The sequence below is a fragment of the Typha latifolia genome, chromosome 8 (assembly GCF_019914945.1).
Source record: "Typha latifolia isolate L0001 chromosome 8, TyphaL0001v2, whole genome shotgun sequence".
NCBI classification, from domain to species: Eukaryota; Viridiplantae; Streptophyta; class Magnoliopsida; order Poales; family Typhaceae; genus Typha; species Typha latifolia.
The window spans coordinates 195,187-206,551 of NC_133093.1; the positions used below are offsets into that span (position 1 = coordinate 195,187).

Genomic DNA, 11,365 nt, shown 5'->3' on the forward strand with positions numbered 1-11,365 from the left:
AAAAATCAAAGGCCTTATGGTTGTTGCTTTGTTTATTCTGTCATCCAGAAGGTAGAAAAGTAAAGGGAAGAGAAATTTCATAACTAGACTGCATCTGCTACAAGCCTACAAGTGTAGAGTGCATATGCTACAAGATAACTGTTTCCCTCTGGAAAATGAAAAGAAAAATATAACAAATATCACGGAGTTTAATAATGTAAATCACCAACCTAGGAATTAAATTAAGCGAAGAATAGATTTACGAAATGGATGGGTTGATGCAAAAAAGAAAAAGGCCATCTGTGAAGTTTGAATGAGAAATCATAGATTTACTGATCACGAAATAAAACTTCAATCGGTGGTCCTCATAAGAAGCTAAGACAACAAATTAGAAGCCTGATGACCAGTACGGCAAAAGAATTGCTATCTATATGAACCTTGCAATCTTATTTGCAGTAATTAATGGTTCCACCAACAGTTGTTAGTTTGATGTGATCAACAGGATAAAGGGTTTTTTATTGTCTTGTTAGGCCATCGTAAATCAATACCATTTCACAGATTACAAAGTATCATGAGCATGTTGAGAAATATGAGATCATGAGCATTATAGAGTTTACATCTTAAAGCAACTACAGAAGCATACTCTCTCTCTATATATATTTGAATATGTAATAACACGGAAAATGAAATTTACTTTGAAGTAAGCTCTCCAATCCAGTTTTAGGGCGATTAACTTTCATATTCCGAGATCATGGGGTCTGCAGCCACGGATGCTGGAAGCCCTTCCAACCTTGTAAGAACATCAGGAGCTCCAGCAGAATCCCTGATAATCTGAAAGAAAACAAAGATGCCTCAGGGAGAGTTCATCAAAATGACGCCAGCAACTCAAAAGAAATCAATGTAAGAAAAAGCATATCTACGTTGCAAACAAAAATAAAGATATCACTCAAATGTTATTTAATGAATTCAAAGTTCCTAACAATCTTTAGAGACATGGGAATGAAAAACAAGAGTCAAGAGAAATTGTAGTATACAATGTAATACTTTCCCATGTCTAAATGGAAAACAAAGTAGCAATTTCCACAGGGCAAAGCTGTATTAGGATAGCAAATTGCACTTATTTCACTTTGTGCGAAGCTGTTACCAGAAGTATATATCCTAAACTGTTATAGCGAAAATGCACGGGTCATGTTACAAACAGCTGAGAGATGGGTCTCAGATCACAAATTTACCAAAAAATAGGGTGTCAATGAAATATATTCCATGATTTATGATACCTTACAATTGCCTTAAATTGAACGAAAAGAAACCTTAATAAGAATCCATATGTGAGAATTCCAAATGAAAGTAACCTGCCTAATAAGTAGGACAAATAAGAAACATACCATTATTTCTTCATCTAAGTAAGAGATCATAAACAATCTCTGGAAAGTTCCACCTGCAAAATAAGTGGAGAGTATGTAATTAATAGCATATGATACAAGTGCAACCATGGTAGTATCCAATAAAGTCATGATTAGAAAATAATAAAGATCAGGCACCGCCAGGTTTTCTGATGGACACCAAATAGAGATAGCTGACCAATTCAGCAATCCTACACAGGTAGTTATGGACCACATGAAGGATGAGAATTATCAGGAGTACGAATAGTAGAAGATAGGCATATCACTATGGATGAATTTAACTGCTGGCAAAGAAATTCTTCTAGTATGGTAAAAAATATCACAATGAACACTTAATCCTGGACTAATAACAGATAGTTTCAGACCAAAGATTGTGGAATTAAGTAGAAAGTTTCAAAATAACATCCATCAACACCAACTTCTGAGCATGGGCACTTCTATGTTGAAGAGCAATTACATCAATAAATAATTTATTGGAGTTGCTATTGATACATAAAAATATTTAAGTACTGACTTTCATATAATTTATGCACCTGTAACATTGTTCCATCACCAAATATCAGGTATTTGTTTTCCAACCTTAATATGTGTGTGAATATACTTTTTAATATAATTCACAATAAGAAAGTTGAACACAGATTTCTTACTAAGTGGCAATTTTAGTCCATTGGTAAAGGCATCCCTTATAGGAGCTGGAAGTTGCTGCAGAGTGCCAGCTGCTTGTCCTAATGCTCCTTTTAGCTGTTCAGGAATAGCTGCTTCACTGAATGTGGGTGTTTCAAGAAAGCCCTCTACATACTCTTCCTTCATTCTCATAGGGCCTTCCAGGGACAACTTAGTAGTCAGGAGGAACTTGCTTTCTATCTGCATCAAAGGATGGACCATCAGCACTATACCTACAATAAGTTTAGATTCTCCCTCCCTTCCCTTCCTATTCCATATATATCTGTATATATACATACATACATACATATATATGTATATCACATGTGCATACAAGCATGCATGTGCAAGCACGGATATATACATAAACAATACAAGATACGAAGGAGGGCAAATGCATGGAACTATATATATATATATATATATATATATGCTTATCACACATGCAGACAGGCATGCATGTGCAAGCACAGATATATACATAAAAAATACAAGATATGAAGGAGGGCAAATGCATCGAAAAGTATTTGAGCTTTTAGGAGAACACAGTCTCCAACATCAAATAGGAAAGCATAACAACAAATGGTCAGTCTGTTGGAATTTACCGTGTCTAGGAACTTGAGATTTGCTGTGACCTTTGAATATCCATCCTTAATCAGCATATGAAGTCCCATCAAGTATGCTAAATTTGTAGGGGATCTCCTATAGAAGAGAACAACATGATTAAATTAATATAGTTTTACTCACTGAGCAACCTAATATCAGTGCAGCTTGCATTGCGTAACCTTCACATTAACCGCATTACTAGTTCACTGCTAGAAATTCTCAATATGGAACCTTGAATCTCAGAAAGTTTTATGCATTATGACCACACAAAATACAGATTATAGAAAATGATAAAATACAGTAGATATGGATTTGCAAATTGTCTATAATAGTTTCTATAGTGCCACCAATCATAGCATTAGGAGTAGGTACCTACTCAAATAGATATCTTGCAGCAAATGATCCAGGGCTACCAGCAGCAATCCATTCAAAGCTCCACCGACCTTCTAGAAAGGGCGATCTGGAAAGGTCAAGCACATCATCGTCAACAAAACAGGCCATTATATTAATGATAAAAGATAGACCAAAAGTGAAGCAATCAAAGTCTTGGAGCTTGTAGGCACATGATCCAGAGATTTAACATAAATAATCCACCATGTCGTAGATCCAAACACGCAGGTACACAAATAGATTCTTACAAACACTACATATCCTTCTCGGACGAAACCTACGTCGTAGGACGGAGAGTGGGATTAAGCCGTTCAAGACCAACGATTCTCTCGTTTACATCAATCTTCTGCATCTCTGTGTTCTTGCCACTGACTAACGATTGGAAGCCCCCAGCATCCTTAAACTGAAATGGATGATTTTCACTTATAATGAAGTTACGTAGGATGTCATAATTAAGAAAATGAGAATAACTGTTCTCAGAAGCCAAAAGCAGAGTAAAAACGTAATTTAGGAAAAAAGATTACTGGGTAAGCTACTCAAATATTCAGGAATAGAGAAATCCATTAATTATGCAGAGAGAATAAGAGAATTTTCCTAATCAATTTTCTTTTAGATAGGGCGTTTACGAGCTCACCACCTTGTGAGATCTGCACTTGCTTGCTTAATTAGCAAAACCAAGCATGAGCTCATCTTAGCTCACTCAAGCGCAGTCTAAAATAGCTTATGTGCATGCGTGTAATCATGTATTTCCTTATGTATATGCATGTAGTATTCATGATATATTGTGAATTATATGCTATAGCGTTGTACAATATATACCAATATTTTGAGTTGTTATATCAGATTTTACCAAGGCTGATCGAGAGAGCTGCTTGAAACCAACACATGTTTGGGTTTTAGTCCGAAAGGAATCACCTAATTAGCCCGAGACAAACAAAGCTTGACATTAAGCTTTCTCGTACTTGGCTCAAGCAAGCTAAAACAAAATATTTCTGAGATTTACTTACACACACTAATATATCTTCTATATGATACGCATAGCACAATGCAAAATTTTTGCTTCATTTATAGCACTACAATCTCAGTGAACTCATTTATCTCATTCCCTACTCACACCTATACTTATAACAAATCCGTAATAAATCGAAAGGAAAGCCATATCGAAAAATGGCATCAAAACTATCCTAAATTTGACTAGAAATCCAACAAATATCTTCGAATAGTGAGTTATTTATTTATCTTGCAAAAGCCCAGAAATTACCGCAAAATTACATGGCAACTCGAAAACCCTTCCAATTCCGACTTCAAGTTAAACTCTTAAGCGAAACCAATTCAGAGCGAAAAGATAAGGACTCACGGCAAGGAGAAGCGATTCCTTGGCGGAGAGCCGCTCCATTTCCCTCGCATAGGTGGCCGCGGGGCCCTGGAACGTCTCCTGCTGCACCATGGCTCTACACGCACCGCTGGAGCAGGCGCCTCCGCCCCAAGGCCGGCGGCGGAACCCAGCGGCCCGGCGGTTCTCTCCGAAGGTCACAGAAGGGGGAGAGACAAGAAGCGAAGGAGAAACCGCACGTAGATTCCCGAGAGCTGCAGCCATCGATCAACTTCCCAAGAGCTTCGATGTCTCAGTAATCAGTACCCAAATCCTATCCCTAACGACACCTTCTTCTTCTTCTTCTTCCTCCTCCTCCACCTCTACGAACAAGGGCAATTTCGTCAGATAAAGCTACGAGGACGAACCGAACTCACCCATTCGGCTATCGGCTATCCAGACAAATATAAAGCAAGTTTTTTTTTTTAACAAAAAAAAATAAAAAAAATTGTTATTAGAGTAGCAGAACAGCACATGCATTACATTAGTTTGTCTTATTTATTCATATTTACACCTCTAAAATAAATTATCTTTCTTTTTCACGTAATTCACTTTACCCCTCTCTTCCTCTACTTATAATTAATTATAGGAGTGACATGACTGCCTTCAGTTAATTCAACTCTTTTTTTTTTAATGTAGAATTAGTACAACTGTTTTTTTTTAAACATAATTTTCATGTCCTAAACTATTCACATGGTATGAGATAATTATGAAACTGGCATATGAATGCAGTTTCTAAGTTTTATTGGCCCAATTAGTATCCTTATCCATAATTCCATGTCAAGAAAGCGAAGATGAATATAGATAGTCTACATGGCTTGCTTCTTTTCTTTTCTTTTTTTTTTCTTTTTTTTTTAATTCAGCAACTTTAGTATGCTTTATATTATAGTATCATCTCCTTTCTATAAAAGCTCATGTTATAGGTTTACAACTTAAAAAGGCCACCTCAAATTTGTTGGGTATTTAAAGAAAGAGAGAGAAAAAAAAATTCCTAAATAAGAATCGACTGAGGAAAGACTGGCCTCACAATTGATGTTCATGGAAAGATTTACTATATTTAAGAGTTAATACAAGCAAACTGAGGTTTACATTCTCTTGAACAGGACTTCAAACCAAGACAATGACTGGAAGGTAATGTTATTTTACAGACCACTCCTTCATTCCCATGAAACATAAATCAGTTTTTTTCAGTGTTTTTATTAGACAATGCACAGACTAATGAATGCATATACATTAGACAGATGAACAACAACAACAACAACAACGACAACAACAATAAAGAGGTCGAGCTTTCCAATGTTAACGATGAGATTTCTTCCTCAGTTAGCAATTAAAAGATTCTTTATTCGAATCCCCAAGCTCAGATCCTGAGTAGCAGCAACATGCGATAATACTCCTCTTCTGAAACAATTACAAGGAAAAATCTGTAACAAATTCCTGAATGGTTTCACTCATGCTGCAACATCGACAAGGATAACCAGTTATAGGGCTCTTAATTTAGTGCTATACTACCATATATAACCATGTAAGATAAAAATGTGAAGTAAACTTCTAGCAACAATTTCGGCTGAAAGAAGATGTAGAATAAAAGTTAGCAAAACAACAATAATGTCTACTATGTTGTTTTCCTGATATGCTGGCCTGTTATGTGAACTCCAGCAAAATTGCAACATCTATTCATGAATAACACAATGTTAATGTATTCTCAGATTAAAAAATAGAAGGATAAGCCAACGTTGATGTTACCAAAACTAAAAGAAAGAACGACAATCGAAACATTAATCCCAAACTTGGAAAACCCTACAAGAAGCCAAATAAAGCAATATTCACATATTAGCAAATTGGAAATTACTGCTCCAATAATTTTATCAACTAACTCTTTGATGCAATAGTAGGAATAGGAAAAAAAACACCTTAGTTCTCTTTTAATCCTTCTTCTCATTATAAAAAGGCAAAAAAAAAAACAAAAACAAAAACAATTCTACATATGTGTTTTCCAAGTTCATTTTTCTCAACTCAACCCCAGGAACATAGACGAGGACACAGGATCATGTAAAAAATTTTCTACACATATTTGTAAGAACATTTGATTCAATACCTCAGCCACCAATATGTATCATAGGTCTATTTGTTGTCTTTGCTATGTCAAACATCCCTGCATGTGCAGCTTTTTTCCTCTTTACCTGAGACAAAGGGCAGATACAATTGTAGCCACATTGGTATTGGTAAAAGCTAAAATGCAAATACACCAAATTAACCTTCACCAATTGCTCAGCAATGCTAGTGAAATGCATATTTAGCTGGCACGGGACATGTAAAAAGGGGTTATGTTTAATCAACTACTATGAGAAGTAAGAAAGTTTACTTACTGCAGCACCAATTATTTCCTTTAGCTCGAGGTCATCAACACCAGCACGAAGTGGATCTCTTAGACTCACCTACAGGGGATCAAAATTCAGCAGTATAGAGTTCTTAGATTGACAGAATTCAGAAATACCATGATAACTATTCTCACAAATTTATCATCGAAGATGTTAAATTGTTAACCTCCTATGGTTAAAAATGCAAATATTATATGGTTGTTGTAATAAGAAAGAAGTCAAATTTCATCCATCAGACGCACCACTAGGGCATTTGCACAAAATAACCTTTTAGTTTTAAAAATAAAAAAATAACTTTTGTGCGCATTTCTTATATAAATTATATGCATTTCATTATAAAAAATGTGTGCATTTAATATAAAAAATAAATGCATTCAGTTTCAAGAGCTCAATTTTATTATTACTAAAACCTAGGAACTTTTTTTTCTTCAAATAGCCCCACATCACGTCTAGCAGAAAAAATAGAAGGAGAGAATGTTAATATTATACCATTGGATACATTACATATGTTGTTGAATCAAAGACATAATATCTTACAAAAATACCTGGAGAGTAGAACCTAAATTACCATGCAATTTAGTAGATTAGTCATTAGTCACCTGTCACTGAACTGTGACATTTTGACCTTGCATAACCACAACCCAAAGTCTCAGGTCATCATAATTGAGTGTGGATAAATAGGAACACAAGAGGTTCAATCATTAAATGCAGAAAGAATCTCTCTATATAAATGTTTTACTTCTTTATAGGCAACGGAGTTCTGTAGTCTTTCTTGTACTCTACTCCAGGTGTTGAAGGCAGCATTTTAACCTTGGCTGTGCTCCAACAGATTTTAGAGCTTTGGCCATATTGCATATATGCAAGAATGGGTATCACCAAGTAACCATGTTAAACAACAAATGAAATAAGCTCTACCTATTTGATATGATTATATCTAAAATAACCTCTTCTAGGAATAGCTATAGACATGATCCTAGCTTAATGTATGGATTAGGCCAATAATTAGCTGTGTAAAATGATAAAAACTAAATTAGTAAGTATGCTAAAAGAGCACAATATATAATGCACTAAGATCAACCCAGTCATGGAATTAAAGGAAAAAAGGCAACCTTTAAAAGAAGAAAGGATACCTCAGAGGGACCAAACAAGCATACTTTAAAATTTCCATCAGCTAAGAGCCTCAATCTGTTGCAACCCGCACAAAAGTGCTCTGTCATTGATGTAATAAATGAGATAGTTCCACAATGTCCATCAACCTTGAAATTCTTGGCTGTATCTGTAGGGTGATCCTGAAGCCTCTTCACATCTTTAAACTGTCCTCGCTGCTCAAAAAGTACCAGAAAAATTTAATTATTACTTTTCATCTTAGAAGTTACTAAATGCACAGAAAGATACAAATAACGTGGTGCAAATGACCACACACATACCAAGACATTTTTAGACTACAAATTGTACATTGAGATATGACAAAGTTTAAACCTTTTGGACCATTGAATGCACCCCAAAATTCAGAAAAAAGATATTAGAATTTCTGTGAAAAAATTTATATAGTCTCATATACACATATACATGTATTCAATGATATGGTTGCACTTGCCAGAGTTCTACCTTACCACTTTATCCAACATCTCTGCATAGGGAACTAGCTTTTTGACATTCCAAACATTTCCATCAAATGGCATAAATTCAATAAATCGAACATTAATTGGCTTCAGCTTGGTCAATTCTACAAAATTGCAGATCTCGTCATCATTCACTCCACGCATTACAACACAATTAATCTGGCAAGGGAAGGAAAGATCAGGATGCAAAAGAATCAGCTTTGTAAGACAGGAAAACGACTAATATGATTTAAAATATTAAAATACTATCATATGATGGAATATCTAATGAGCAACTAAGAACAAGAACTAAATTCAGCAAGAGTCTGCATACTTTTACAGGATTATAACCAAGCTCTATAGCAGTATCTATTGACTCCATAACCCTTCCTTGCCCTTTCCGCCTAGTCATGAACTCAAACTTCGCAGGCACCAATGTGTCCAGACTGATATTTATTGCATTGAGACCACATTCTTTCAACTTTGGAAGTTTCTTAGACAGAACAATTCCATTGGTGGTCATAGCAAGAGTCTTTAATCCCTTTAAGCTAGAGAGATGTAAGCATATATCTTCAATATCTTTTCTTATAGTTGGCTCTCCACCTGTTAGTCTGATCTTATCCACCCCAGAACTGACAAAGAGGTCTGCAACTCGAATAATCTCGTCATGTGACAGAAGCTCAGAACTGGGGGTCAGTTCCACTCCTTCGGCAGGCATGCAGTATTGACATCGAAGATTGCAACGTTCTGTCAAGGAGATCCTCAAATAATTGTGGAACCTCCCAAATGAATCAACTAACATGTCAGATGAGTGGCTTTGTCTTGGCTGTGCTTCAGACAATGTAGCACACGAGGTTGCATATCCTATTGAACTGGAGCAGCTTGGACTACCACTAGTAAGTGGAGAGCTGCTGCTTATACTTCTATATCCAAACTTTGAAGCGTCAACCTGAAGACAAGATTCTACAGCTATTACAAGAAAATTTTTAAAAAAAATTCCTACTATCTTTTGATAAGTGTCACGTTGATGATTTCATAAGCAGCGAGTGACATATCTTTTTAAGAGCTAGAACTAAATGCTATCTAACATGTATAAAATGCTAACAAAGTCATTCACCAAACAAAGAATTGCTGCTAAGTGAGAAAGCAAAGCAAAAGGCAAAACCCACTAATGCTGTGAAAAGACTGAAGTAATTGAAAAAATTATTCTTAAACAGAGAAGACACCTATCAGTCAAACACCACAAGTTCTTAATAGAGCATATCACAAGTGGTATGAGATTATCAACTAATCCTGTAAACACTCACAGTTATGTTTGGAACCAATTCTAGATGGAATTCAACTGATTTCATTTGATAGAGTTCGATTGATTTCATTTAGAAATGAATTCTGTTCTTTGGAAAATAATGGACTTGAAATGAAATCCATCTATCTTGTTGTTCAGAATAGGGTAGGAATTCATTTCATTATATGTTCATTTTTTCTATTTTACCCTTGGGCATCATTATTGATGTGACAAAACAAGTGTTAGTTTTGAGACTTGGTAAAGTTCATTTAAATGGCAAATGAATTTCATCCAAATCCAACCTCAAATCATCGAATTTTATTATATATATTGAAATACATCCAAATCCACTGAAATCTCATCATTTAATGATTCCAAAAAGTAGATTTGCAGAAACAAAAATTCCAAATGAATTGAACTCCGTGGATTTGGGGTTTCCAAAAGGGGCAGCTTGGTTTCATGTATCTGAAGAAACTGGATTTATGCACCCCAAGTGTAATATGAAAATCTTCTCCCATAAGAAACTCTAATATGAAATCAGTCTTTGTCTCATATGAAGCATTTTGACATCCACCTACATTAACGAGAGTCAAAACACGATTTCGGAACCTCTGGTGAGAAGAAAAAAAGGGAAGGATAGAAGGGTTTTGCTCATGTCGGTTACTCAGTTAGAACAACAGCAGATGCAACATCTAGAAACACATGAAAACAAACGACCTGGAATTGTTTGGAGGAGAAAAAGAAGAAAAATTAAACTAAGAAGTAAGGGAAAAAAAACAACCCGTTCTATCCTACAACCGCCAAATCATTCTTCGAAAACTAAGAAAAACTGGTTAACAATCATACTTTTTCATCAAAAGGAAACGAAAAACATTTTGTGTGAAATTTTACCAAATAATTGAACCTCCGGGAATCCGAACACCGTCGGAGAAGCTCCAGAGCACACCGCGGCATCATCACCTAAGAAAATAAATATATATATATATCCGCTGCCGGAAACTAAACCAAAAAAAAAAAAAAAAAAAATCCAGAGACCTCAATCCCACGGTATCAGGAGTCCACACAAACAAAAGAAAGGCGAGAAGAAACAAATCGATCTCGTCCACTCTTCTCGCACTCCCAAAATTATCGGAGCGAAGTAAAATGAGATGCGAGGATAAAACGAGATCGAGTAATCTTAAGTTGAGAATCTTACATAAACAACCGGAAACAGCTGGTTTTATTACATCACGGTAAAACGGCGGCGGCCGGGTCCGTCCGATTTTTAAATTGCAATTTAGTGGAAGTGGAGATCTTGTTTTGGGGCCAGATCAGGATTCAGCGTCTCGAGTCTTAACCAACCAATAGCTGGCTTTTAAATGGGTGGACTGCTAGATTGAGTGTGTTTTGCTGGACTATTATATCTAGCAAAGGAAAAAAAAGAGAAAAAAAAAGAGGCTTATTAGGTGGATGATATTAATATTAAAATAAACACGAACATCCCATTAACAATAGTTGACATTAAAAAATAGATTGTTGCGTCATTGCATACATCTTAGATGTTAGAGTTGATACTATTCTCTGGGAAAAAGACAAGAGTTGATACTAAGCTAGTCTTAGCATTTCAGCATCTAGTCTTGTAAACAAGTCGCTTTAAAAGATGCCTACAACCACCTGGCACAAGATGCACGCATATAAGAGAGTTC

At 35.6% G+C, this 11,365-nt stretch overlaps 2 protein-coding genes across 7 annotated transcripts; both read right to left on the reverse strand.

The window, feature by feature from the left end:
• Window positions 1-464: 464 nt before the first annotated feature.
• On the reverse strand, window positions 465-5,395 carry LOC140793508 (probable plastid-lipid-associated protein 13, chloroplastic). The gene is made up of 7 exons (XM_073145020.1): window positions 4,399-5,395; window positions 3,323-3,444; window positions 3,028-3,111; window positions 2,651-2,747; window positions 2,030-2,246; window positions 1,365-1,417; window positions 465-810 (listed from the first exon to the last, which is right to left on the reverse strand). Exons 1-7 carry the CDS (start codon window positions 4,636-4,638, stop codon window positions 709-711), a joined length of 915 nt encoding a protein of 304 aa, XP_073001121.1. The 5' UTR covers window positions 4,639-5,395; the 3' UTR covers window positions 465-708.
• A 36-nt stretch (window positions 5,396-5,431) lies between these two features.
• On the reverse strand, window positions 5,432-10,976 carry LOC140793507 (GTP 3',8-cyclase, mitochondrial). 6 transcript variants are annotated; one of them, XM_073145016.1, is made up of 8 exons: window positions 10,876-10,976; window positions 10,572-10,640; window positions 8,730-9,344; window positions 8,408-8,575; window positions 7,925-8,116; window positions 6,783-6,851; window positions 6,512-6,596; window positions 5,432-5,814 (listed from the first exon to the last, which is right to left on the reverse strand). In XM_073145016.1, exons 2-7 carry the CDS (start codon window positions 10,635-10,637, stop codon window positions 6,513-6,515), a joined length of 1,194 nt encoding a protein of 397 aa, XP_073001117.1. In that variant the 5' UTR covers window positions 10,638-10,640; window positions 10,876-10,976; the 3' UTR covers window positions 5,432-5,814; window position 6,512. The 6 variants fall into 6 exon arrangements, with proteins under 6 accessions (XP_073001117.1, XP_073001118.1, XP_073001120.1 ...); XM_073145017.1 differs by having other exon boundaries at window positions 10,572-10,679; window positions 10,876-10,968; XM_073145019.1 differs by having other exon boundaries at window positions 7,949-8,116; window positions 10,572-10,679; window positions 10,876-10,914.
• Window positions 10,977-11,365: the final 389 nt, after the last annotated feature.

Bases quoted from the DNA above. Each gene is read 5' to 3' on its own strand.
- LOC140793508 (XM_073145020.1), bottom strand. From the start codon at position 4,638: ATGGCTGCAGCTCTCGGGAATCTACGTGCGGTTTCTCCTTCGCTTCTT. The intron at 3,112-3,322 runs GTAGGTTTCGTC...TGACCTTTCCAG, and splicing joins CCCACTCTCCGTCCTACGAC to ATCGCCCTTTCTAGAAGGTC. The intron at 1,418-2,029 runs GTAAGAAATCTG...CTTATTTTGCAG, and splicing joins TGGACTAAAATTGCCACTTA to GTGGAACTTTCCAGAGATTG.
- LOC140793507 (XM_073145016.1), bottom strand. From the start codon at position 10,637: ATGATGCCGCGGTGTGCTCTGGAGCTTCTCCGACGGTGTTCGGATTCC. The intron at 8,117-8,407 runs GTAAGGTAGAAC...CTTTTTGAGCAG, and splicing joins CAGAGATGTTGGATAAAGTG to CGAGGACAGTTTAAAGATGT. The intron at 6,852-7,924 runs GTATCCTTTCTT...GATCCCCTGTAG, and splicing joins GCTTGTTTGGTCCCTCTGAG to GTGAGTCTAAGAGATCCACT.